Source organism: Heptranchias perlo, chromosome 1 (genome assembly GCF_035084215.1).
Source record: "Heptranchias perlo isolate sHepPer1 chromosome 1, sHepPer1.hap1, whole genome shotgun sequence".
NCBI lineage: Eukaryota > Metazoa > Chordata > Chondrichthyes > Hexanchiformes > Hexanchidae > Heptranchias > Heptranchias perlo.
Genome location: NC_090325.1, coordinates 170,982,255 through 171,010,091, shown reverse-complemented (window position 1 = coordinate 171,010,091; position 27,837 = coordinate 170,982,255). Strand labels below are relative to the sequence as shown.

At 40.0% G+C, this 27,837-nt stretch overlaps 1 protein-coding gene across 1 annotated transcript in view; it reads right to left on the bottom strand.

Annotated features, from left to right (window-relative positions):
* pgrmc2 (progesterone receptor membrane component 2) overlaps positions 1-17,922 on the bottom strand; it is a 38,675-nt gene extending 20,753 nt beyond the window's left edge. Inside the window, exon 1 of the mRNA XM_067993639.1 lies at positions 17,541-17,922. Within this exon, the coding sequence (XP_067849740.1) occupies positions 17,541-17,892 (352 nt within the window). The 5' untranslated portion in view covers positions 17,893-17,922. The remainder of the gene's footprint in view (positions 1-17,540) is intronic.
* Between the last annotated feature and the right edge of the window lie 9,915 nt (positions 17,923-27,837).

The window sequence follows — 27,837 nt, the reverse complement described above, 5'->3', positions numbered from 1 at the left end:
GATGTGCAGAAGTATGGCCACACAACATCCCAAATGGAACACGCCTACAGACAGGCAAAGAGATGCCAAACATCATGGACAAACAGCCACAAACATGAGAAAACACAAACATTAAAAAATAAATCAAACACACACCAGCAAAACACACTGTGTACAGATGCTTGCAGCAGAGAAATTACACCAAAAAACACAACACTGACCAGCACCAATATCATAGCATAGCACACCACCAACACATGAAGCAATTCACAGCGTATGCAAAGAGATCATACACACAAACATCAGCAACAAACAGATCAAAAGAAAAAAGATCATACATAAAGACACCAATATCACACAAGACAAAGTGTGTACATTAACTAACAAAAGGTTAGGAGCTAGGATAGAAGAATTGGACCAATTCCTTCCATTCAAAAAACAAAGAAAGGTTTTCTCTCCTTTTTATGCCCCTCACATCGGTCAACATTTAATCCCCTCTGATCAACCCTTTAGCCTCCTCTGCCCCCTCCCCCTTTTGTGTTTGGATTAGAAGCTAATGATAGTAATGATTTGGGTACTGTTGATTAATAATTTTGTTTTGAAACTCTAAGTTTTGGATACCAATTAGTATATGCACACATCTCATTAAGAACAAGACTTCATGTCTATGTAATAGACAATGGAATAAGGCTTATTCCCCCAAAAAAAATCAATCCCTTTCACTCACGTGTTTAACCTTTCACGTTAATTAGAAATTGCAAACCTAAAGGGGAAAAAAAACAATGCCACAGCAATTCAGAAGATCCATAGAAACAAATATATGCTACATAATATTGCTCAAGAGGACAACTATTGACGTGTTCAATTTTTACTACCAATATTTGGTTATTTTGTTACATTTTTCCAACAACAAACAATGAAAAAATAAAACTCCTCTGTTCAGCTGACTTGGGAGCTGGATTTAACAAATGACTGCAGGAACATAGTTACAAATCTTTACTCGAATATATTTGCTGAAAGATTTCAAATTGCTTTAAATTGGTCTAATTTGTATTTACAACCTAAAGACTGCTGGTGAAATCCATGGATTGTTTCTAATTTCCTGTTTGTTTTTAACATTCATTAAAACTTCTGCAGAAACAGCTTCTTTTTTCTATTGCTGGCTTTACACTGTTCAGGCTCTCTCAAGCTTGCTAAATCTGAAAAATGTGAATTTCTTAAAGCACTGGAGAAACATAGCTCAAACACAATTCTTTACTAGATAAGCATGAAATGTCAATCAACTGGTAGGAAAGGCTAAGTGGGACTTCAAGTAAAATATAAGGTTTTAAACCAGAAAGGTTTATTAAAAAAATCATCTGCACTACATTTATAAGTAACTGAACTAAGAAATGCTCCTTTCTGCCATAGCACTAGTCAAAACGATCACCCATTTCACATCACATTTAAGTACTGGCAGCAAGTAGCTGTCACTAAAACCTGTTGGACTGCAAAACTTAAAATTTCGTAAAAGGGCCAAGCCACAATGTCCTTCGACTAAGAAGGGGGAATTTAAGTAAATAGCTTCCAGACACTGTCTAAGCTTACAAAAACTGGTAACTTAAGGCACTTTAAAATTTATATAGCGAAATGCGGCAACCAATTTGCACACAGCAAGGTCCCACAAACAGCAAGTGATGACGACCAGATATCTGTTTTAGTGTTAAGTGAGGGATAAATATTGGTCAGGACACCAGGGCTGAACTCCCCTGCCATTCTTTGAAATAATGCCATGAGATCTTTTACGTCCACCTGAGAGGGTAGACGGGGCCATGGTTTAACACCTCATTCGAAAGATAGTATCTCCAACAGTGCAGCACTCCCTCAGTACTGCACTGGAGCGTCAGCACAGATTGTGTATTCAAGTCTCTGGAGTGCAGCTTGAACCCACAACCTTCTGACTCAGAGGCGAAAGTGCTACCACTGAACCGGAACTGGTACCTTAACAATACCATTTGCTCAGATCGTAAGAAAGCAGCATCCATAAAGCAACTCCTACATGTTTAGGCTGCTAAAAGAAACTCCCTTATCCTGATGACAGAATAGCAGACCTATGAAACTGACATGGAGGATAGCTGAAATAAAAACAGAAAATGCTGGAGAAGCTCAGCAAGTCAGGCAGCATCTGTGGAGAAAGAAACAGAGCTAACGTTTCAGGTCGAAGACCTTTCGTCAGAACTGGAAGATGTTAAAAACGTTAAGTTTTCGAGTAAGTACAGAGTCAGGGAAAGGGGGGGTAGGGGAGGAAAGAAGGATGACACATGGAGGATTGTATTCTCCTGCATTCTTAGCTAAATAAGCATGAACCTTTAGATGAGGTACTAAAGGGAACTGAAACTATATTCCAACACGAGTCAGTGTCTTCAGGAAAGGGAACAGAAAGACTAGAGAAAAATATTAAAACTTGTTAAAGATCAGAACAAGTCTCATCACAAATCAATTGCACTTGATCCCAATATTACACATAAATGAAATAATACAAGATTTTACAAATGCAAAGTGCCACAATCCACAAGTAATAAATGTAACATACTAACAAAATGAAATCTCACTATTTTCCCTCTCTGCGGTCACCCCATTTACAAACCTAAGAATAAAGCGGAAGGAAAAAAACTTCAGTCCTAAGTACAATGGGAAGCATACACTTCTGGCCTTCCATTTTTCTACATTTTCCTCTTGAAAATTAGGAAGTTTTTTTTTGCAAGTAAACTCCTATTAGCCATAGGAGGGCACACCAGTCCAAGCTGTGTACTTCTCCATCCATAATGAATGCTATGTTTTTTCTTTGTAGGAAGTTACTTGCCAGCACGCATTGAACAAAAACTAAAATACGGCAAATCTGGAACAAAAACAGAAAATACTCGGGTCACACAGCATCTGTGGCGAGAACAGACAGTTAACATTTCAGATGTGGATCCTTCAGCAGAACTGACCGATGAGCAGAATTTAAACAGAAACAGAAGGGAAACAAAGGGGGGGGGGGGGGGGAAACATACATAGGAAAATAAATAGAATGACCTGTAGAGTGCTACAGTGGAAAGCAAAAGCTGATTAAATGGCAGAAGTGATATTAGCATGGGACAATAGGAGGCATGAGAGAAATCAAAGGAATAAAAAATATAAACTGAACATAAAAATACGTACACTCAAGGAAGAAGATGCTGCCAAAGTCACAGTAAGAGGAGGTAATTGAGCTAAAAATTAAGAGGAGGTATTAGAAAGGCTGGCTGTACTTAAAGTAGATAAGGCACCCGGTCCAGATGGAAGTGTAGTAAACAGTGAGGAGGATAGTAATAGGCTTCAAGAGGACATAGACAGGCTGGTGGAATGGATAGACACATGGCAGATGAAATTTAATGCAGAGAAGTGCGAAGTGATAGATGTCGTCAGGAAGAATGAGGAGAGGCAATATGAACTAAGTGGTACAATTCTAAATGGAGTGCAGGAACAGAGGGACCTGGGTGTATAAGTGGTTAAAAAAGCATACGAGATCCTCGGCTTTATAAATAGAGTACAAAAGCAAGGAAATTATGTTGAACCTTTATAAAACACTGGTTCGGCCACAACAGGAGTATTGTGTCCAATTCTGGGCACCGCACTTTAGGAAGGATGTGAAGGTCTTAGAGAGGGTGCAAAAAGATTTACTAGAATGGTTCTAGGGGCAAGGGACTTCAGTTATGTGGATAGACTAGAGAAGCTGGGGTTGTTCTCCTTAGAGCAGAGAAGGTTGAGAGGAGATTTGCTGTAAGTGTTCAGATAAAATAAAATAAAGAGGTCTCATTGGGTCGAGAACCAGAAGGCACAGATTTAAAGGTTATTGGCAAAAGAACCAAACGCGACATGAGAAAAAACTTTTTTACGCTGCAAGTAGTTATGACCTGGAATGCGCTGCCTGAAAGGGTGGTGGAAGCAGATTCAATGGTGGCTTTTAAAAGGAAATTGGATAAATATTTGAAGGGAAAAAATTTGCAGGGCTACGGGGTAAGACTAACCGGATTGCTCTTCCAAAGAGCTGGCATGGGCTCAATGGGCCGAATGGCATCCTTCTGTGCTGTAACCATTCTATGATTCATACTTTCAACTCCTTTTTGTATCTCTTTACAATTACAATGACATTCTGTTTCAGGTAAATCAAAGGGGATTAGATGGCCAAAGGCAGCAACTAATTTACAATATCAATGAAGAAGGACTTCTACATCATGTCTGTATGAGCTAAATAGGGATTTTTTTCCCGAACTTTTATATGATCCAGTGTTTAGAATTGAAGTCATTGTCTTGGGTAAGGCACTATTGCTGATTTGATACCTAATGCAATCAAAGCTAATCAGCTATACCATCTTCAAGGAATGTACTTGAGCATCAAGTGTCAGAGGCTCAGTGGTAGAACTCATGCCTAAGAGTCAGGGCGGGGGGGGGGGGGGGGGGGGGGGGGGGAAAGAGTCAAGATTGAGGACCCACTTTAGGACAGCAGCCATCACAGTCCTTGCAGCCTTTGGTCCGGCACCATGTTTAGAAAACATAGAAAATAGAAGCAGGAGTAGGCCATTCGGCCCTTGGAGCCTGCTCTGCCATTCAATACGATCATGGCTGATCCTCTATCTCAATACCATATTCCCGTTCTCTCCCCATACCCCTTGATGTCTTGTGTCTAGAAATCTATCTCGCTCCTTCTTAAATATATTCAGTGACTTGGCCTCCACAGTCTTCTGTGGTAGAGAATTCCACAGGTTCACCACCCTCTGAGTGAAGAAATTTCTCCTCATCTCAGTCACAAATGTCCTACCCCATATCCTGAGACTGTGACCCCTCGTTCTGGACACCCCCCAGCCAAGGGAAAACATCCTCCCTGCATCCAGTCTGTCTGTTTTCCTGCTGCTGATCGTACTTCCAATGTTGCTTCCACCACTTTTCCCAATATGTTCACCATTCTTTTGAAGAGCGTAGGTTAGAGGGTGCTTGGTGGAGCATCCAAAATGCCTTCACAAAATACTGTAGAAAATGTTATTGGCCAATCAGCTCATGGGGTCTCTGGATAAATGAACAGCATCTCCAATCTTGGACTGGGTCATCAATAGAATGGCTTCTTCATTCTATTGTCCACTGAAAACGTCTTGATACTTGCAGAGAACAATATATATAACTAAGCAATTACGTTACAAACGCGTAGGTTAAAAGAGCAGGGAAGACTCCCAGCAGCAAGTGGCTCCATAGATTGCTAGGCCAACTATTCGGTCCTTATCGGGACATGTTTAAAACTGGAAAATTTAGTTCCCCGTTATTTCTACATGTTCTGATCGTAGATGGGCATAATTGGAAATAAGGACTGAAGAGATTCTGTGCAGCGTAGGAAGTTATGGAGCATCATGCTGTTGGGATATCCCGTAGCTAGGTTGTAAGTCAGTGGAGGCAGGACTTCAGCCTGTTCTTTTTGCACTTTGGATGGAAAAGGCTTTTGGTAAAGGGCAGAATTTTATCTTTACCCAGCCTTTCAAACAACTTGTTTGTGGAAACATTGTTGACTTTTCCGGCTCAGAAAAGTTTTACACATACTTGTATTGTATCCATTGATTTTGTTTGTCATGCTTCTATGCTTTTGGCTTTCTATTGTATGTACTTTTTAAGTGTGTATCTATAGTGCATATCCTATTAATTAAATGTAAGGAATCTTACAACACCAGGTTATAGTCCAACAATTTTATTTTAAAATTGTTGGACTATAACCTGGTGTTGTAAGATTCCTTACATTTGTCCACCCCAGTCCATCACCGGCATCTCCACATCATGGCTATTAATTAAAGATTATGAATGCGTTTCTCTTCATTAGATACTGAGCTACTGTCAAAAAATGCACATTACATTTGAATAGCTCTAAGAAATGTCAGCTCAGTAACCTGTAACCCATTTGAGAGTTTTTCTCAAAATTGCCAAGTGATTTCCTTCTCATTCTATTACTCCTCCCCATTGGTGTATGGATTGTGTATCAGCACTAACTTGTCATCTCAAACTAAAAAGTCCTACAGTTGGCCTCTGATCTGGAATAGGGAATCAAAATCAGCAAGTGTTTCCACTGATGATTACTATCTAGTAGCCTTTGCTGGAAAGTGTGGAAATGCTCAAGAGGAGGGAAAACATGATATATCACAACAGGCTCTCCACACCGAAAGAACCGCATAAAATTAAATCTTGAAAAGTTTTGACTTGGAAGTGCCCTGTGACCAAACAGTCTGCAGACACTCACTGTATAGGCCTGACTACAGCCCGCAGATAATATGTAGCCTGTGAGCTGTGGTTGTCTGGCCCCAAGGCTTTAGTGATTCACCCTCCTGTAGTTTCCTCCTGAAATGGGGTAGCAAACCCAAATTTAGCTTTGGGGACGAACAGTACTTCATTTACATCAAATGGCTCCTGTCCTAAATTCATGGCTTCTGTATTTAAGACTAGCTCACGTCAAATATTCTAAATACCATGAGGGGATTAAAAAAAATACTTTGGTCACAAAGTTTTATGTTATATGATATGGGGAAAATATTATGAAGTAGTAAGATTCATATTTTTGTATCCCTAAGTTTCCTCTAATTGGTCACCTGGATTTTTTTTTTCAATGAAAATGTTTAAAATGAAAATAACCTTAAATATAAAATATCCCACATCATTCCCCCTTCAAAAAAAAAACCTGTAATAGAAAAATTACTTGTAACCACATTTCGGCATCCAGGGCGTGCTCTGGTGGTTATCAGAAGGCAGCAGTGCTAGTTGGTTGTCATTATATCCTCACTACTACTACTACCTTTTCATTGGTATCGGTACTTTCTGACTGCATGCAATCATCAAGTAATTAGGCTGGGAAATTGTGATACAAATTGTTTACTCCTTTTTATTGAAGACTATCCTCTATCTTCCCCATTGCTATTTTTCTCCTTCAATTCTCAAAAATACTGCCTTTTCTTTGCTGTATCCTGCCGTGAATGATGGCACAATATCCCCATGCAGTCTTAGGTTATTTATTATTGCATTTAACTGTTACTAGCATTGCTTTTTATATTAAACAAGATTAAGGAGGTTAAAGGGGCATATCAAGTTGTAATTTGATCTGTTTTTTAAAAAAACTTTGTTAAATTAAAGCCTGTTACTTGCTTTTAATCATCCATAATTGTGTATTCTATTCTTTCAATGAATGGTAGAATGTTTATTACCAAAATAATTAACAATGTTCAGAGGGTTTCTTTGGCTGTTATTAGAATATTGGCCAACCTGTTACACACATTTTTTAAAAACTGCGTTTTTTCCTGTTCCCAGCTGCATTTTTGTGGCAACAACTTTCTTTGAACAAAGCTGAAAAGGTTGAAAGGATGCAATACAGATCTCCAAATGACCAAATTAGTGGTAGTGAAGATTACAAAGCTCCTTGAAGAATTTCAGAGAACGACTGTGAACTTTTTATTTTCTTCTATATGGTGAACCTTCCAAAAAAGTGGCTTATATTGTCCTTAAAGTGAAAACTAAAAATGTTCAAAGTCCGACAACTGGACTGTTATTGCACATAATCACATTTCAAGGAATTTTAATTTGGTGTACAATTTCCCCCTCTTAAATTACAGGTAAGCAGCACTTAAAATATAGTGACGTGTAAGGTCAGCTCCTGTTTTGAAGTTACTGCAGTTCTGGAGCATGTGGGAAAGCAATGTAAACATTGTACTAAAAAACATAAATTGTTTTAACTTTCCACCACCTGCAAAAGTACATTTTTCTCATTGTTTAAGCCTTATTTTGAAAGTTGAAAGTAAAAAGAAGCTGTCTTGTATGGTTTTGATGCTTCAGAAAATTCTTATAACTGGGGTATCCAATCTTTTGGATCAATGGGGCTTGTGATGTAACCAGTGAGTGAGCCATGTCTGATTAAGGGTGGATTTTGCACTATTACTTCAGAGTAGGTGCACTGTTTAAACTGCTTTGTCCCAAAGTTAATGTCGTACTGTAAATGCATCCCCAAACTGCCATCTACTTCATATTTTCTCTCTCTCCCTTTGTTCTGCCGCCACCACCCACGCTTTCTTTTTCTCTTTCTCACTTTTTTGCCTCTATCTCTATAACTGTGGGTGGTGAGAGGCAGAAGCAGGCAAGCATATAGGTACACTAGCATTGGAACTCAGGTGGGCAAGTTAGAGGTAGCTACTGCATCTGGGCATGGTAGAAAGGGATGCCCTTGATTAATTCGCCTGAGTCAGGTGGTTGTGGGTTCAAGTCCCACTTCAGAGACTTGTGCACATAATCTAGGCGGACACAGTGCAATACTGAGTAAGTGTTACACTATCTGAGGTGCTGCCTTTTGAAAGACTTTAAACAGAGTCTGTCCACTTAGATACACGTAAAAGAGCTCATGGCACTATTTCAAGAGGAGCAGGGGTGTCCTGACCAACATTTATCCCTCAACCAACACTGCCAAAAGATTATCTGATGATTCTCTCATTGCCGAGCACAAATTGGCTGTTGCATCTCCCTGCATTATTACAGTGATAACACTTAAATAGAACTTCACTGCCAGTGAAGTGCTTTGGGGCGTCCAGTGGTCATGAAAGGCGCTATGTCAAATGCAAATTTGTTTGCTCTTTCTTTCAAAAGAAGAAATATCCTTAAAATCTAAAGGCTTTAGGTTTCTATCCAGCTCGCCTTTATACAGAAAATGAGGCGGAAGAAATACAGCCCTACAAGAATCTTACTTATATAACAGAGATTGGTTTCCTGAGAATTTGCTGAGGGAAGCTAGAAGAATCTCAATGTCTTGTTAAGTGATCCATCGAGTTTGTGTGTAGTCTAAGTTTGATTATTGCACTGTATGGTATCTGCCTGCTTCCATGCAATAACCCCAGACAGTAGTGTTCGTTTGTACATGGTTGTGATATCTTCTACCTTCTGAGGCGACAATGTTGTTGGCATCCCATGCAAGTGTTTTACCGTGATTTGTGGTTAAACCTGGGCTACATGAACCCACAAACTCAGAAGTAGGTTTCGATCTACAAGAGACTCGGTCTGGTTGTGAAAACTCATCATGCAGTCAGTACGAGAAATGGTATTGGGGAAAAACCACGAATTATAGCAGACCTTTCCGCTCTAAGGCTACCTGGATCAGTTGCTTTAAGCATTGAAAAAAACAGAAGATCCTTGAAAAATTCATATTTCCCTTAAAAACATGAAATTATGTAGCAATTCAGATAGGCAGCAGCTTCAGAGATTAACAGAATCCTCAAATTACAACCAGAGGGATAGAGAGACATAAAGCACACACAAACATTATATATCTCACACACTTTCCTCAAACTTTGAATACAAGTCTTACTGTGTTTCATTTCTTGATGCGCTGAAGAATAACATGGGTCATTAATCATGGACCATCAAGCAAACAAGGAAAGGACTGACCAGGCTACAAGCTAGGAATGTTGGTACCATTAGATAACGCTGCTATCTCAATGCAGCTATACTACACGTGTTGGTTTGACACACATACCATTTTCAGAGTGGTGTGAGCAAGCAGTGAGTTAGTTACTCTAACCACTTGCACTCCCTTTAATCATCTAAAGTTCTGCATGTCCATAAAAACATCTCCAGATTCCCCTGATGGCTCAGTGAGTAACTGAACCAGGTTTGATCATCAGTCTATTGAGTTAGTTGATCAAAGTTAGTGTAGCATTCAGCTCCTACTAGGGTTCTCAGAGCTGGGATTCCCACCCCGGTTGCTATTCAGTGATCCTTGTTAGAAATGCACTTATGGAGGTCAGATGAGGACTCGACTGTGACACCCCTCTACAAATGAGTAACTTGCCGGTACCTGGAGGAACCGCCTAATAAGTCTCAATATTCAGCTTTACACCAGTTAGTTATCTTGCACTCTGTGCCATGTCATGCTGATGTAGAATTACTATCCCATAAGAGTGTCTAATAATGTGATTGAACAAATGCGTATGCAAGCATATTGTTTGTTTCAGACATAACTAGATGGGGTAAAATGATTGTAAATGAAAATAGAAATGCAAACAATTTTTTTGCATTAGTATCAAAACTAAAACACAAACACAAGAGAATTTTAGGATACAACGGGACACTGCAAAAAAAAGTTATAGACCTCCAAATTTAAGTATTTTAAGCCAGGAGTTTCACTTTCAGATTGGCTTATCTGCTGCTTGCTGTAAAAATGCAAACCAATGAATGGTATTAAAATTTTATTTTCTCCCCCTTATCATAGTTCAACCTTGTATTTCGTAACAATTTTTAAGTCATTATAACCTTTCCCTTAGTAGCTCATCATATGCACATTGTTTGGTATTGACAAGTTTTAGGATATGGAACCGATAGGCAGCCAGTTGGCACATAAATGCACTAACAATATTCCATAAACATAGCTTTTCTAGAGCATCAGTGAGGCAGTTCCCATGCAGAAAGTGGGGTAGAAAAGGGGGAGCATGGTAAGGAATATAAATGTTAAGATATGAGTCACCATGAATTATACTTCTGCACCTCTGATCAGCACTTAGGGCGAATTCAGAGTATTTAATTGCCCCATTCCCCTAAACAACAAAGTGGTAGAAAATTTTAAAATGAAAGCAGAAATACACTGGGTATACTTTCAAATGCAATAAAAACCCACTGAGTATGGCAAAAATAGCTCCAGCGCCACAAAGCACCAACACTTATTCGGTGTCAGCTTGGCTCAGTCAGTAGCACTTGTGCCTCACAGTCAGAAGTTTGTGAGTTGAATCTCCACTAGACTTGAGCACATAATCTAGGCTGACGGTGAGGGAGTGTTATATTTTCAGAAGTGCAGTCTTTCGGATGAACAGCCAACTGAGGCTGTTGCCTATTCAGGTAGACATAAAAGATGCCATGGCATTATTCAGAAAAGAGCAGAGCTCACCCAATGTCCTAGCCAACATTCCTGCCTCCACCAGTAACACCAAAAACAGATATGTGGTCATTCATTTGTTTGCTGATGGTGCAACCTTGCTGTGAGCAAATTGGCTGTTGCATTTACCCTGCATAACAGAGACTACACTTCAAAAGTAGCTTCTTTGTTGTAAAGCACTTGGGGATGTCCTGAGTATGTGAAAGGCACTTTATAAATGCAAGTTCTCTCTTTAATGAGAAATGTAAAAGAATATAGGTTTAAAAAGGTGATCTAAAAATAGCAGCATTACAATTCACATAAAATATCCGTAAAGATAAAGATAATTTTTGCAAGTGCAGCATTAAGTGTAAAGATAATAATTGCAAATCTACAGTATTTTAAATGTACATACAGTAGTGCTCCAATTAGTAACAATAGACATTGCACTATTCATATCGTCCACCAACTCAACAACTTCCAGATGTTGAGGTTGGACATGATTCTGTCAGTTGTCTGTACATTGCCAAGTTTGCCACATAGGCAAGCCTCAATGCGTCAAACACAATGGCGCACATGCTGCGCACAAATATATTGTTATTGGTGATATTGTGACAATGTATTTTTTTTTTAAAAAGAGAACATTAGCCGCAGTTTCCTGAAGGGCAAATTTTATGTTGCTGACTTCATTTAGTGAAATTACTTCAAATCAAAAAGAAACTTGTAGTATGTTGTTGAATATTAACTAGTTTTGGACGGACAGTACAAATTCAACAGACAATATAACGAGGTTCTGACGAAGGGTTGCAAGACCTGAAACGTTAACCCTACCTTCCTCTCTCCACAGATGTTGATTGACCTGCTGAGTGTTTCCAGCATTTTCTATTTTAGCAATGTGTAGTATTTTGCTTTTTGTTTTGTTGTTTAATTCACATCACTTCTCTTCCATGAACGTCCACCTTGAAAAACATCTGCTCTTTTCAACATGATTTTCGTTTGTCTCTTTTATCCTGTTCACCTTCATTGCAATCTGTTTCCCTTCTTGTTTGATATGTTCACTAAAACTCGCTTTCACAGCTAGCCACATCTCTTCTCAGCAACTATCCCCCACTCCGACTGATTCCACACGGATAAATTCCACCTTTCCTGTTTCAGATCCACCCATGATCACAGATATCACAGTGAAATTCAGCGTTACTCTGACCACTGCTCTCGCTGCTTCAGGAAATCCACCTTCTCCACCATGTGCCACAGATTGCAATGTCTCGACCTTCCTCTTCAGCAGCACCAACTGAAGGTTCCGAAGAAGGGTCACAAGAGCTGAAATGTTAACCCTGCTTTCCTCTTTACAGATGTTGCCTGACCTGCTGATTCAGTTTTTATTAATGAGACATATATTGTGTTAGCATGCATCACACCTGAGCATCACATTTTGATACTGTATGTCACACTTAAAAAAAATATAAAGAACGCCAATCATTACAGGGACACTGCTCAATAAGAAAATACTCTATTGACTCAGGAGTCAGAATGTCTGTAACCTCTAATTGACCCAGTTACTAATCAGAATCCTATTGATTTCAAGAATGCAGAGCGATTAGCTTTAAAGAGAAATGCGACTACACTTTGGCAAAATACATTATACCATATAACATACACAGAACATTGTTTTTAAATTGCTGTTTCTCTACAGCATCTTTCAATTGCACATACCATGGTTTCTGTGTTTTAAAAAGTAGACAGGTATATCTGTTCCTAGACCTCAATCGATTGCACTTTGTAGCCATTAATTGGTACATGATCTCATTTTTTTACATTTTCTTTGTGATGAAATGCCTAAAGCTATCCCCAATAAATCAAGAATTAATCATATTGAGAAACACAGATGTGCTCCTACATTTTTCCTTTTCACAACAGAGGATTAGCAGTCCCAAGGGTCTATCATACTAATGCACTGCACCTCCATACAATTCGTATTTTATAGAATGTCTGAATAAAACAATTCTAATCTGAATCCATTTTAACTAGCTTGAAAAATATTACTGTAAATAGTACTGTGTTAAGGACAAATAGTTAAGTATGTCGACCACATTAGACACAGGAAGAAAATGCTGTTGGGGAAAATAAACTTCATTATAAGAAACATATCGCAGCTCCTTGTCCCCCCCTTTCCTTGGCTCTGTACTTGCTTAAAAACTTAACTCTAACATCTTCCAGTTCTGAAGAAAGGTCTTCGACCTGAAACGTTAACTCTGTTCCATTCTCCACAGTTGCCGAGCTGAGCTTTGCCAGCATTTTCTGTTTTTATTTCAGATTTCCAGCATCCACAGTATTTTGCTTTTGATTGCAGCTTTTCTTGGTTTCAAATGAAATTGTATCTCAAAGTGTCTTTCCTAATTTGAGTTTCCCCACACCCTCTGGCCTATTGTATTTCTAAAGTTGCCCATCCCGTTTGATCGGTGGCCCGTTACCCACCTTCTTTACAGAATCAGCCACACTCTCTCTCCCCCACCCCCATGCCTGACCTGCATGGGAAGCAGAGACCTTAATCCACTGGAAGCTCTGATCAACCAGCACCCTCTGCTCAGTTTTTGGCCGATCCGCTTTTTGTGTCAGTGTTCCTCTCTGCCGCCCCTATATTTATTTAACTTAGAATCATAGAATTATACAGCACAGGAGGCGGCCATTCAGCCCATCATGCCTGTGCCGGCTCTTTGAAAGAGCTATCCAATTAGTTCCACTCCCCTGCTCTTTCCCCATAGCCCTGCAATTTTTTCCTTTTTAAACTATATATCCAATTCCCTTTTGAAAATTACTATTGAATCTGCTTCCACCACCCTTTCAATGCATTCCAGATCATAACAACTTGCCACATAAAATAAATTCTCATCTTCCCTCTGGTTCTTTTGCCAATTATCTTAAATCTGTATCCACTGGTTACCGACCTTCCTGCCAGTGAAAACAGTTTGTCATTTACTCTTATCAAACCCATCATAATTTTGAACACCTCTATTAAATCTCCCCTTAACACTCTCTGCTCAGAGAACAGTCCCAACTTCCCCCAATGAAGCAGTGACCTTTAATTGATGTTGCTTGACGTACAAGGACTCTTTCAATCCACGAGTCCCACTAATTAATAATTTAACTTTCTCCCCAATTTATTTAATTAATTTTTCCACACCTCGGCCAACTCCTCTTAATTATTTAGCATTGTCAACCCCATTCTGAGTACGGCTACTTTAAATTCATAAATCTTTAATTCATTGTTCTCAGTTTCATTTCTGACTACCCTGTCCTCTTCCATCACCTCTTTCCTCCCGCTCTGCTCCACTCCCACTTCTCTCCCTGATCCCCTCCCCATTATTCTCTACACTGCCCCTTCCTTCCACCACCTAATGTGATTTTGTCATTGGTTGTAACACTGCAGCCACTTCCTTTAGCCTCAAACTCTGTTTGGAGATCCTCCAGCAACTTTTTCTCCCCTAACCCCAATCAGCCCCTTTCTATATTCTACTTACCCATCCCCCCAAACCTCTAACGCTGCTCTACTTTCCTCCTACTCCACCTCAGCCCCACTCTTACTTTCCCCTCTCAGCTATACCTTCCCTCTCTGACCTAAGCTTGCCCCTATCTTCACAGTCCTGGTCTAATTACCCTCCTGCCTCTAACCCTTGACTTAATGAGTTCACTTCGTCTTGACTCCCTGTATGCAACACCATCAGTAGGCCTGATGTTATAAACACCCCTTGTGTTATAAAACTCACTGTGTGCACCACATGAGATTTACAATTATAAAAACGGTATATCTGGTGCATATTTCTTGTTCATCACAGTTCTCCATTCCTATGTGTCACATGGCAAAGAAAAGTACAAGAAGAATGTCTGTAAATGGGGTAATTTAAGCTTCTGTTCAGTTAATCAGACTTTTTGTCTTAAAACACTTAGAAAGCCAATCTGACCTGCAACTGATTCAGGATTCGTTTCAAGAATTCAGTGCATTGTACCTACACTTTTACATGGTATAATGCTATCTTTACAAAAAGGCACATTCTCTAACTTAATGTGAGCAATACCATAGGAGAAACACTAGCTAAAAGAATACAAAGTTACTACACAAGGCTGTGTATTTAGGGATTTACAAAGCATAAACATGATCTTTTCATTGAAATTGCAAGGATTGCCTCAAAATTGTAAGAATTGCCAGGTATCCATGTGGATATTTTATATATTTGATAGCATTTTTCAAAGGAATCCATTACTGCAGTAAGTACATTCTTTCTGCATTTCATATCTTCTTGCACAGCAATTTGAAGTCAAATGATCAGTCATGTGCCACTTTTGACTTAACTGTACGCAAATGCTTCAATTAGATTCTTGAATTTGGACTGCGAGTAGTTTAACCTTCAAAGTTACTGATACAATCTATCCATTAATTCAAATGATCTGATGTGCTAAAAATTAAAATTCCTACTTCCTCATTATTTATATTGCTTAAATCAAGTTACTGTATGATTCCATTTTTTAAGTGCAAAAAATGACCTTGAATTATCAGGAGTAAGCAGTATTAGTGTGCACCTGAAGAATTCAGTACAAAGACCTTAAGAGAACAGAATTACCCTCCAATACATCATTTTTACACACAGATTTTATGGCATAACAATTATGTGTGTCATGGAATGCTTAATGTGCATGGAATCTTATCTACTCACCACTGGGTTCATAACCCTATCATGCTGACATTTTTGCATAGGTCTTATACTGGTTTCCTACCCTATAATCACTCAATACACTAACCAACATTACACATGATAATTTGAAAGAGCCTGTACAGATCTGACAAGAGAGTGTCCATGCTATAATAGTTATTAGAGTTCTGAAGTGAGTACTTCCTAATAGAAAATTACAAATTTGGATTACTTCACCATTTATTTATGTATCAAGTATATTTATGTATTAAGAACAGCCACTCAGGGCCATAGCTTGCATATGCAAATTTAACTGAACATTAGCTCTCAGAATTCCCCCACTGAGCTACCAATGAAAACATGACAACTGGTCAATACCCAGATTCAAACATGAGGGGGCAAGTGAGTCCTTAAGGTAGAGTAAGCAGGGTCACTGATTACAATTTTGTGGTTGAAGGACTAAAACTGGTACACAAGACACCGCCAAGGAACTAGATCCCTCCTACATGGTGTCAGCCGTGGCTCAGTAGCACTCTCATCTCTGAATCAGAAGGTTGTGGGTTCAAGTCTCACTCCAGAGACTTGAGCACGAAATCTAAGTTGACACACCAGTGCAGCACTGAGGGAGTGCTGTACTGTCAGTGGTGCTGTCTTTCGGATGAGACGTGTCTGCCCTCTCAAATGGACATTAAAGATCCCATGGCACTATTTCGAAGAAGAGCAGGGGATTTCTCCCCAGTGTCCTGCCCAATATTTATCCTTCAATCAACATTGCTAAAACAGTGTTGTATGTGGAACCTTGCTATGCGCAAATTGGCTGCCGCGTTTCCTACATTACAACAGTGACTACACTTCAAAAGTACTTAATTGGCTGTAAAGCGCTTTGAGAAGTCCAGGTAGCGGGAAAGGCACTAAATAAATGAAAGTTCTTTCTTTACTAAGAAGTTTACAAATTTGCAAAATACCAGTCCAATTAACTCCACAAAGATGTCTTGCTGTTCCACATTCAGCTCCTTTAAAGTACTCCCTTCAGTTATGGTACACAATGATTGCACCATTGATGGAATATTTTTGAAATAATCTTTCACGGAACAATCTCTCTGTGGCAAAGGAATGCAAAGTTCATCCACGGGTGCATGCATCAATTTTCAACAATTTCTTTTCTCAAAACATCAGCAATTTTCAGCAAAAAAGTACCATCGCCAGAACCTTCTGTATACAACTGTAACATCTGCATGTTCGCATTTACAGGATCTACCAGCCTCTTGTATGAAAGTCGAGTTACATTCAACTTTTTTGCCCACGTCAAGATACTGCATATAACACTATATAACAGATGACAATGAATTAGACGTCAAGTTCGCAAAAGTCTGGCAATACAAAACCCTAAAAGCAGCCAATCTTCGCTAGTTCGAAACTTGAATTCACTCACCGCCTGTGTATAACAGCACTGCAAACTCACGCAGCTAAAATAACTTTACACTATAATCTCTTGAGTCCCACTGATTAAGCAACTTCCAGCATTACACAGGAAAACACCCTCAGGTCCGTAACGCGGTTTTCACTGTACAATGCATTTGCCAAGAAAATTGATCGCCTTTCGCATCCTCCGAAGGTTTTTTTAAATTTCAATGCAACGACCGAATAAAAACAATTATTTAAATTCCTAATCGTCATGTCTCTGGCTTAATTTATTAATATTTTGTTGGAGTTAAAAGATACACCTTATTAAAGTGCTGCTCTCTTATTGGACGAGAACAGTTTGCATACAAATATAACAAGAATAAATGAGTGGGAAATCCAACCACGAAGGCACACAAATCGTACATAGCTGAGCATCAGCACAGTGCACAGCGGAGTTGTACAGGCGGTGTTTATCTGCATTCCCCGGCAGTGAATGTGGAGTCCCTGTGTGTGTGTGTTTTTTTTTTAATTAGGTGTGTGTGATTTGTTGTTGCACTGACCGGGTCCGTAGAATTTCTTCCCTTTGGTCACATCGAAGACCTTGCCGTTGACGGCGAGCAGGAGACGCGGGTTCTGAAGCCCGTCGTACTCACGCAGCTGTTCCAGACTGAAATCGCGTTTCTTCATCTTGGGCAGCGCGGGCTCTTTGCACTCCGTCTCCGAGCCGGCCCTCCTTCTCCGGTACAGTCTGTAGACCCCGAGCAAAGCCAGCAGCAACAGACAGACGTTAAACACTAACCCGCCGACACCGAAACCAGCGACCCCAGCCGCCTCCTCTTCTTCCTCCAGAGACGGACCACCCCCCTCGCCGCCGCCAGCACTGCCACTGTTTCCCTCCACATCGTTCGCCATAATGCACGTTAGCAACCCCGCCAGCAGCGTGTACCCACTCCAGTATAATGACATCCCATTGGGTCGCCTTCATTAACACCTCCTCCAATCAAGGCCCGCCGCAAGGTCTGATGGGAGTTGTAGTCCTGCAGTGGTCGCGCTCTCCGACCTGCACATGCGCCCGACGGCAGTGGGGCTCAACGATGACTCGGCGTCGATGACGACAAATGCAGAGCCCAGTCTTTGTTGGGCACGCTGCCTACGTGGCACGTGGTGCCCTTGAGAATCGGCACGTGGAGTGCAGCCCGGTCCCGGAGCCCGGTGGATTGAAGCGGAGTCTGCGCGGGCTGGCGAAGGAGTGTCATTCACAATATTTGCTGTGATTATACGTGATATGGTGGCATGGTGACGTAAAAACAACGTGAAATTAGGCTATGGGTTACTAACATTGATGCTTAAAGCCTTCATCTGAAATGACTCTGCTATTTTAACGTATTTAAAACTAACCACTTAATACTTGTATGAAATTAGCAGACAGAAATTTTAGATGAACATGTTTGGCCTACAGTGTAATTTTATGACCCAAATTTTTTGATTGTTCTTAGGTGCATTAATTCAGGATACTTAGTATATTAAAAATACTGTTCATGTTAGTTTGTTATCATACTAATGGAGACATACCAATATTGAAAATGTAAAAATACAGAGGTTTATAGTCCTATAAAAATGGGTGTTACTGGTAATAGTTGGAGGAACCCATGGGAGCCAGTGCCGCCCCTGACCCTATAGGTTCTAGGGGACAAAGCGCCTCAGGATGGGGACTGAGGCAAAGTCCCTAAATATTTAGCCGTGTTTGTTATTGAGGATGCTGAACTGTACAGGATCTAAGGATGTCTAGTTCAATGGTCAGGAGAATTTCTGTAGAAACAGCAGAATAAAGGAAAAGAACATCAAAAATATGATGAGAAGCAGTAAAGATCTGAAATTGTGAAAGATTTTGCAGAGAAAAACCAAGGAGATTAAAGAAGGGCTGAGACAAGCCAAGATAAGTAATACCCAATGGAAGTAAAAAGTAAAGCAAACCACCCAAGGGATGTAAAATTAAAAGTGGGCACCAGATAGAAATAAAATCAAACGGGAACATGTTGAAAGACAAGCATACAGGAACTTACAAGGGCAGACAGAAGGGAGGAGATTTTTGTGAGTGGGTGGATAGTATCAGATTCAGTAAGTAGGTTTTAATAAAAGAACATAAGAAATAGGAGCAGGAGTAGACCATACGGCACCTCGAGCCTGCTCCTCCATTCAATAAGATCATGGCTGATCTTCGACCTCAACACTTTCCCGCCTGATCCCCATATCCCTTGATTCGCTTAGAGTCCAAAAATCTATCAGTCTCGGCCTTGAATATACTCAACGACTGAACATCCACAGCCCTGTGGGGTAGAGAATTCCAAAGAGTCACAACCTTCTGAGTGAAGAAATTTCTACTCATCTCAGTCCTAAATGGCCGACCCCTTATTCTGAGACTATGCCCCCTAGATCTAGACTCTCCAGCCAAGGGAAACAGTCTCTCAGCATTTACCTTGTTAAGCCCCCTCAGAATCTTATATGTTTCAATGAGATCACCTCTCATTCTTCTAAACTCCAGAGAGTATAGGCCCATTCTACTCAATCTCTCCTCATAGGACAACCCTCTCATCTCAGGAATCAATCTAGTGAACCTTTGTTGCACTGCCTCTAAGACAAGTATATCCTTCCTTAGGTAAGGAGACCAAAACTGTACACGATACTCCAGGTGTGGTCTCACCAAAGCCCTGTACAATTGCAGCAAGACTTCTTTACTCTTGTACTCCAACCCTCTTGCAATAAAGGCCAACATACCATTTGCCTTCCTACTTGCTTGCTGTACCTGCATGTTAACTTCCTGTGTTTCGTGAACAAGGTCACCAAATCCCTCTGAACACCAACATTTCTTAGTTTTTCTATTCTTCCCACCAAAGTGAATAATCTCACATTTCCCCACATTATACTCCATCTGCCACCTTCTTGCCCACTCACTTAACCTGTCGACCTTGCAGACTCTTTGTGACTTCCTCACTGCTTACTCTCCCACCTAACTTTGTATTGTCAGCAAATGTGGATAATCGTGCCATTCAAGAAAGGAGGGAGAGAGAAAACGGAACTATTAGGCCAGTTAGTCTGACATCAGTAGTAGGGAAAATGCTCAAATATATTATTAAGGACATAGTAACAGGGAACTTAGAAAATCATAATATGATCAGCCAGAGTCAACACAGTTTTATGAAAGGGAAATCGTGTTTGACAAATCTATTAGAGTTTTTTCAGGGTGTAACTAGCAGGGTAGATAAGGGGGAACCAGTGGATGTAGTATATTTGGATTTTCAAATGGCATTCGATAAGGTGCCACACAAGATTAGGGCTCATGGGATTGAGGGTAATATATTAACGTGGATTGAGGTTTGGTTGACGGACAGAAAACAGAGTAGGAATAAACGGGTAATTTTCAGGTTGACAGGTTGTAACTGGGGTTCTTTTATTTAGACAGGTTGTAACTAGTCGGGTGCTGCAAGGATCAATGCTTGGACCTCAGCTGTTTACAATCTATATCAATGACTTATATGAGGGGATGAGGGGACCGAGTGTAATGTATCCAAGTTTGCTGACGATACAAAGCTGGGTGAGAAAGTAAGCTGTGAGGAGGACGCGATGAGGCTGCAATGGGATATGGACAGGTTAAGTGATCAGGTGGGAAGGTGGCAGATGAAGTATAATGTGGGGAAATGTGGAAACTTTCCACTTTGGTGAGAAGAATAGAAAAGCAGAATATTTTTTAAAAGGTGAGAGACTAAAATATGTTGGTAGTCAGAGGGATTTGGGTGTCCTTGTACATGAATTACAGAAAGTTAGCATGCAGGTACAGCAAGCAATTAAAAATGCAAATAGTATGTTAGCCTTTATTGCAAGGGGGTTGGAGTATAAGAGTATGGGGGCCTTGCTGCAATTATATAGGGCTCTGGTGAGTATTGTGTACAGTTTTGGTCTCCTTACCTAAGGAAGGATATACTTGCCTTAGAGGCGGTGCAACGAAGGTTCACTAGATCCTATGAGGAGAGATTGAGAAAAATGAGCTTATATTCTCTGGTGTTTAGAAGAATCAGAGGTGATCTCATTGAAACTTATAAAATTCTTAGAGGGCTTGACAGGGTAGATGCTGAGAAGCTGATTCCCCTGGCTGGAGAGTCCAGAACTAGGGGTCATAGTCTCAAGATAAGGGGCAGGCCATTTAGAACTGAGATGAGGAGCAATGAGTAAGGGTTCCCCCCCCCCCCCCACCTGTCACATGGACCATTGCAGCTGCCACAGGTTGATGGCTGCAACATGTCCATTTGAACTGGGAGTGTTTCCCCCAGTACGGGAAACAGTCTCAGTCAGTTGCAAAATCCCATCCCTGCTAAAATAACAGGTCAATCAGGTCTGTAAACAACCTGAAGTACCTATTTAAGTACTTTAAGTGGCACCCCGCCGACTTTAATTGCCTGTGAGCGCGTCAGTGGGGAACCCGGAAATGGGGCGGGTTGGAGCCAGGCTCCCAACCCGCCCCGGGAATCCCCGATTTTCGCAGCCCCCCCGCCACGTACGCATCCGATTGCGGGTGCGAAAATCGAGCCCAATGTGTTTTCTGACAGAATTGAAATGCAAATTGTATTATTATATGTTTGTAAACAATGGGATATATATTCCCTAATACTTTTACTAGGGTTATAATGCCTCATTAAAGATGAACATCTTTCTGCAGTAAGGTTTCAGTATAAGAAGCTTGTCCCCCACCCCCAACCACTATCACCGTAAAGCTTGTTAAAAGAAATAATTATATTGCCACTCTGAGAGGAAATTCTCTATTGGTGCATGTCCAAAAGCACATGGAGACTCGCTGCAATAAATTGGATAGCCAGGTGGTGAAGGATTGAATACTAGAGCCTGATCTTCAGTTGCTTCCAAGCTTTATTCACAGAGATCCACATTACCCCCTCAGCACCCTAGATAAGCTCTCGTATAAATGGATGAGAGTCCCCAATTGATACGCACCACCTGAATACAATTAAGATAATTGATATAAATCACATGGATACAATTAACATCGTTGTGTCAGATATCCTTGCTGGAAGAGACACTCTCAGTTGATGATTAATTTTAGGTCAGGAGAACCAAAATCAACATATTTCCTGTTCCTGGTTGCCAATCTTGGCACTGAAACATTCATTAAAGGCTCAGTACCAGCTGGGTGACTGTTGACACCAAGTTACAAGATGGTGGCAGGAAGAACCATTCCGTCTTATGGTGGTGCAGCATTGTTCCAAGCACAAATTCAGTACTAAGGAGGAACAAGAATATAATTGGACATCATTTTACGATTGTAAAGTTCAGCCCAAATGTTCTCAATCAGATTGGACTCCTTTGGCTACACGGATCTGGAGAGCAAGCGCTGGTAGATGTCTTATTCTTCTCTCAAAATGGAGAATTTTCCAAAGGAATGAAAATGCTTAACTGTCTTCACAAAAATGGGAAAAGGGAACAGTAGAGGGAACTATAATTCAAAGCACAAAAACAAGGAAATAATGTGACTTTTTAAGTGTGTTTATTAACACTAAGATAAGAATCTACATCAATAGCATACCAGTGAATAAATACACATTTTAAATGTTATATTTTCATATTTCTAGTTTTTAAAATTTTATTAAATGCAAAAAAAGATTTTGCGCATTATGGGACCGGTATTGCCAGACTAACATTCCTAGTCTTACTAGAGTTAGGTTAACTATAGAATAATTTGCTTAGTTTATCTAGTTCTTCTAGTGACAAATTTGGATGGATTGTTCTCAGCCAGTAAGCAGAAAGCTAATGGTATTTATGATTATTTGGCAGGACTTCTGAGAGGTTTTTCTGAGCTTTGGAAGATAATTTATGTCTGACCCACATAATAGATATACTTGACTTGGTAAAGGACATGAAAACAAAGCCTATTTGCAGACTTCAACTCAGACTACAACTCAGTGGTTGTAAAGATAAGAATCATGCTCAAGATTGTGAACAAGAGCGCAACTTCATTAGTGCTAAACATTGATGGTTTTAATGAAGATCAGAATGCAGAAGAAATATGCTGCAGAAGGGAGTAATATATTTGAGGAGTTTGAATATCATACCAAAAAAAAACGGAAGAATGTACTATTGAAAAAATGTTGGACTAACTTGAAAACAACTTTGGTTAGAAAAGCAGAAGAGTTATTAGCAAAGACCCAAAGAAGGAGAAGGACTCAAAGATGATGGAGGAAATCCTCACACACACTAATGAAATGGATACATTAATGTGAAGGAAAAGGACAAGATGATTTTAAATACAAAGAACTAGATAAGATTACAAAGGAAAGTGTATTAAAGGACAGGACATGTGGATCGTAAAATAGTGGAAAGAAATAAATAAACTAGACAGTAAATAAGAGCAGAAAATCCACAGAAAAAAATCTAATAGCTAATAAACAAAGGGAAGGAAATGCAATGAGTGGTTGCATTAACAAAGATATAGATATTTTAAGTGAATAAAAAAAGCTAGATGGGAAAAATATCTAGAACCTTTAGCTAACTGAAGGGCGGAAAAAAAATGACTATACAGTTAAGCTAGAAGTGCTGCAACAGAAGATGAGCATGCTATATTGCATTTGCAAAAAGGAAAGACAGGTGGAGAAGTTAGTGACCTAACAGAGATGCTGTATAGTATGGGAAAGATTAGTGTACAGAAAATGACCCAACTCTGTAATATGATCGACAGGAATCCTACCTGTGCACTTTACCAGTTCTATATTTGTCACACTCCCCAAAAATCAGAGGTACAGAACGTGGAAATGATAGAACCACCACTCTCATGAACCACACTGAGGTTGCTAAAATTAATACTAGAAAGAATAAAAAGGAAGCTAGATTGGGAGTTAACTGAAGAATAATTTGGTTTTAGAAGTGGAAAACAAACATGTGAAGAAATATTTGCTTTCAGTATGATCTGTGATCAGGCAATAGAAATGAAGAAGGAAATCCATTATAGGTTATAAAAAAGTCTTTAACAGAGAGAAGCATGAAAGATTAACAAATGTCTTGCAAAGAATTGGAATTGATGGGAAAGACATGAGATGTATTAAGAATCTTTACTGAGAAAGCAAAGAGCAGGAAGAATGAATGAGTTGACAAAATGAACAGCGATCAGATGAGGAGTTGGGTTAAACATCAGTGAAACTGATAAATAACAAGGTGCAACAATGATACAGCACTGATTGTAGATACAAGAAAGAGTACAAGAGATACGTAAGAATGGTAAATTAGACAAGTTGAAATACTGATTGAAAACAAAATTATTGTTATGGGAGATTTTAAATACCCACTCATTGATTGGGAAAGGGAAGGAGTAAATGGAGAAAAAGAAAGGAATTCCTAAATATTTTTCAGGACTCCTTCCTCAAGCTGTATTTTTGTATGCCTACAAAGGAGGCATCACTAGATCTATTTACGAGTAATGGAATAGATCAGGTAGATGAGTTAAATGTGAGTGAGGTTTAAAGTCCAAATAAAAAAGGAAAAATTAGTACAAAGACAAGGACACCTGATTCAAATAGAGTAAATTTTAGAAAGATGAGTGAGCTTGGATGAGGTGATGTGGAAAGATTAACTGTAGATTAACAATAGGATATATTTAAAAACGAGATTGCAAAGTTGCAGAATAAATATGTCATTAAAAAAGAGACTACTTCAAGTTTCATAAGTAAAGAGATTATAAACAAACTAAAATTGAAGAAGAGGGCACATAGGGCCCATAAGGATGATAAAAATAAAAGAATACAAGAAAATAAGGAAAGAAGTTAAGAAAGGGATAAGGAACGCAAGGAGGGAGGATGAGAGAATCTCAAAACGATATTTAAAAGAACAATAACATTTTCTACAAATATATCAAGAAAAAGAGAATTGTTAAATGTGAGGTGGGACGCCTGAGAGGAAAGGATAATGAATTAGTAAAGGATAAACGGAAATTGGCGGGGATACTTAACAAGTATTTCACTTCTGTGTTTACAAAAGAGAAGGATATTGGTGGGGGATGGGGTAAATCCTGAATTGGTTAAAAGCAAGATAAGAGCTATTATAATATTATACTACTACTACTACTGAATTCCCGTCTGTCAGCTCAGGAGCCGAATTAATTCACTCCATTGTTGTTGTTTCTGAACTAGTCTAGCTGTATCCCTTTCTGTGACAAGTCATTCTTGACATTGTCTATCCAGCATTTCCTTACCATAAAGAAGTTAATTAAGCTAAAAGAGGACAGAGTCCTGGGACCTGAAGGGATACATCCAAGGATCCTGAGGGAAATGGGAGAAGAAATATATTTGATCCTATAATTATATTTCAGGGTTCTGTTGAGAGTAGATGTGTACTAGAGAGTGGCTAATATTGATAAGATGGTGCAATGGGCAAAATAACTTGCAGATGCAATTCAATATCAGTTAATGTGAGGTGGTACATTTTGGCAAAGAAAAAGTAATAATTATACTTTGGACGAGGGAAGGTTGGGTGATGTGGAAGAGCAGAGGGATTTGGGGGGGGTGGGGGGTTCATGATCTTATTGAATGGTGGAGCAGGCTTGAGGGGCCGTATGGCGTACTCCTGCTCCTATTTCTTATGTTCTTATGTTTAAGTGGAGAAGACCATAAAAAAGCTAATGGAAAACTGGGTTTTATGGCAAGAGGTGTAGAATATAAAAGTAAAAATATAATGGTGAATCTATATAAAACCTTAGTAAGACCATGGTTGGAGTACTGTGTACAGTTTTGGCCTCCGCGATATAGGAAGGTTGAGGCAATAGAGAGGGCACAACACAGATTCACTGGGTTGCTACCTGGTATGAGGAAATACAAATACAAAGAAAGCTTAAAAAATTGGGGCTGTTTTCGTTACAACGGAGGAGATTACAGGGTGATTTGATCTAGGTGTTTAAAATTATGGAGGGATGGCACAGTCAATAAGAACAGACGGTTCCAGTGGTCGAGAGGTCTAGAACGAGAAGACAAAGATTTGAAATTATATTTGAGAGATTTAGGACAAAGAACACAAGTTATTTTATGCAGAGAGTTATGAGGCTTTAGAATGCACTATTGAAGTCAGTGATTGATGCAGAGACCATGGGCTCGATTTTGCAATGGTGGGGGGTTGGCAGCAGGGTGAGAGTGAAGGTCGGCGTGACAAACCCGCATAAACAAATCTTACCATTTCCGACGCGATCGCATGTTGATTCATGATGATTAGCGTCCTCTCCGGGTTTCGCACCTGGCAGCCAGCCTGATTGACAGGCTGGCTGCCATCAGGAGCTGCAACATGAGGGGGGGAGAAAGAGAGAGAGCGAGATGTCATCCGGTGCTGGACAGGAAAGCCATGGTGGGGGGGGGTAGTGGGAGTGTGGAAGATTCGGCGCTGGACTGGAAGACCGGTGGGGGGCGAGAATGGAAGATCCGGGGGGAAGGGGAAGATCGGGGGGGGGGGGAATGGAAGATCGGGAGGACATCGGTGGGGGGTGAAGAGGACGTTGGGGGGTGAAGAGGGGGACATCAGGGGAGGTGAAGAGGGGGACATTGGAGAGGGTGACATTGGAAATCGGAGCAGGGTGCAAAGGTAGGTTCATTTTGTGTTTTCACTTCTGTCTATGGTTTTTTATTTAATTTATTTAGTTTCTTGTTCCCTGATTCGGCCCTTCAAGGCGTGAATCAGAAGCGGCGGGCAAGCCGCCCAGATAAGTTAAAAATCGTTCTAATTACTTCATCTGTCACAGGTAAAGTGCCTTAAGTTCCTCAATGAGGTACATTTGGCTCTTTAACTGTCATCAACGGCGGGACTTCCGTTTTCGGGTCGCCCGTGCGCGCACACACAGGTGGGTCCCTGGGGAACTCAGAAGTCAACGGGTTGGCGCCGGTTTCCAAACCCGAATGGGATTTCCACAATTTTCGGAGCCCCCTGCCCCCAACACACCCGTAATTGCCCCCTAAATTTACCCCCCCATATCAACTTTTAAGAACAAGTTAGACACGTGGTTGAAAGCAAGGGGGAGAAAGGGATATGGGAACAGGGCAGGCATACAGGATTAGGACTACTGCTTATGTGGAGGATAAACATCAATACAGACTGGTTGGGTTGAAAGTTCTGTTTCTGTGTTGTAACTTCTGTGTAGTTCTTTGTCAGTGCTAAGAGGACAAAGTCACTTGCCACAAAGAAAGAAGACAATCTAAAAATTGACCTTCAACCGAATATCGAAATAAAGTAGATAAAATTGTTTACTTGGACATCAGATTGTTGAAGCAACAGCCAAAGGAGTTTAGCAATTGCAAATGACGTGGTTAGCAACATGACGTTGCTTCTGTGTAAGCATAAAGTATTGGAGGAGTAAGTTCTATTCAAAGTACTCTACCTATTTATATTAGAAAAGCATATCCTTACCTGAAATTTCTTTGATTCTTTTTTGTAAGAAACATCAATTTTGTTGCTGGTATGGACATCCTCAAGTATTAATATCAATTACAGGTATTGTCTCTGAGCAACTCAATTGCAAACAATGGGAGGCATTAAAGTCACAAGGGAAGTTGTTACTATCTGGAAAAGTTGAAGGCAATGAATCAAAGGTCAGGCAAAGATGAATGTGGCTAAATGATATGATGAAATGGGCTGGTATAACTTCATGGGCTGCTATAATCCTGTAGAGTTCAGAAAGTATGGAGAAGGCACATAGAGTATGTATTAAAATAGAAATCACCCAGAGATTGCTTGATTGAACTAGCTAAATGATTGGTGTCTTCAGTGTTTTCTGGTATTGACTTTGTTTTCTCCTTGCAGGCTGCTCATCACCACGCACCCTTCTCT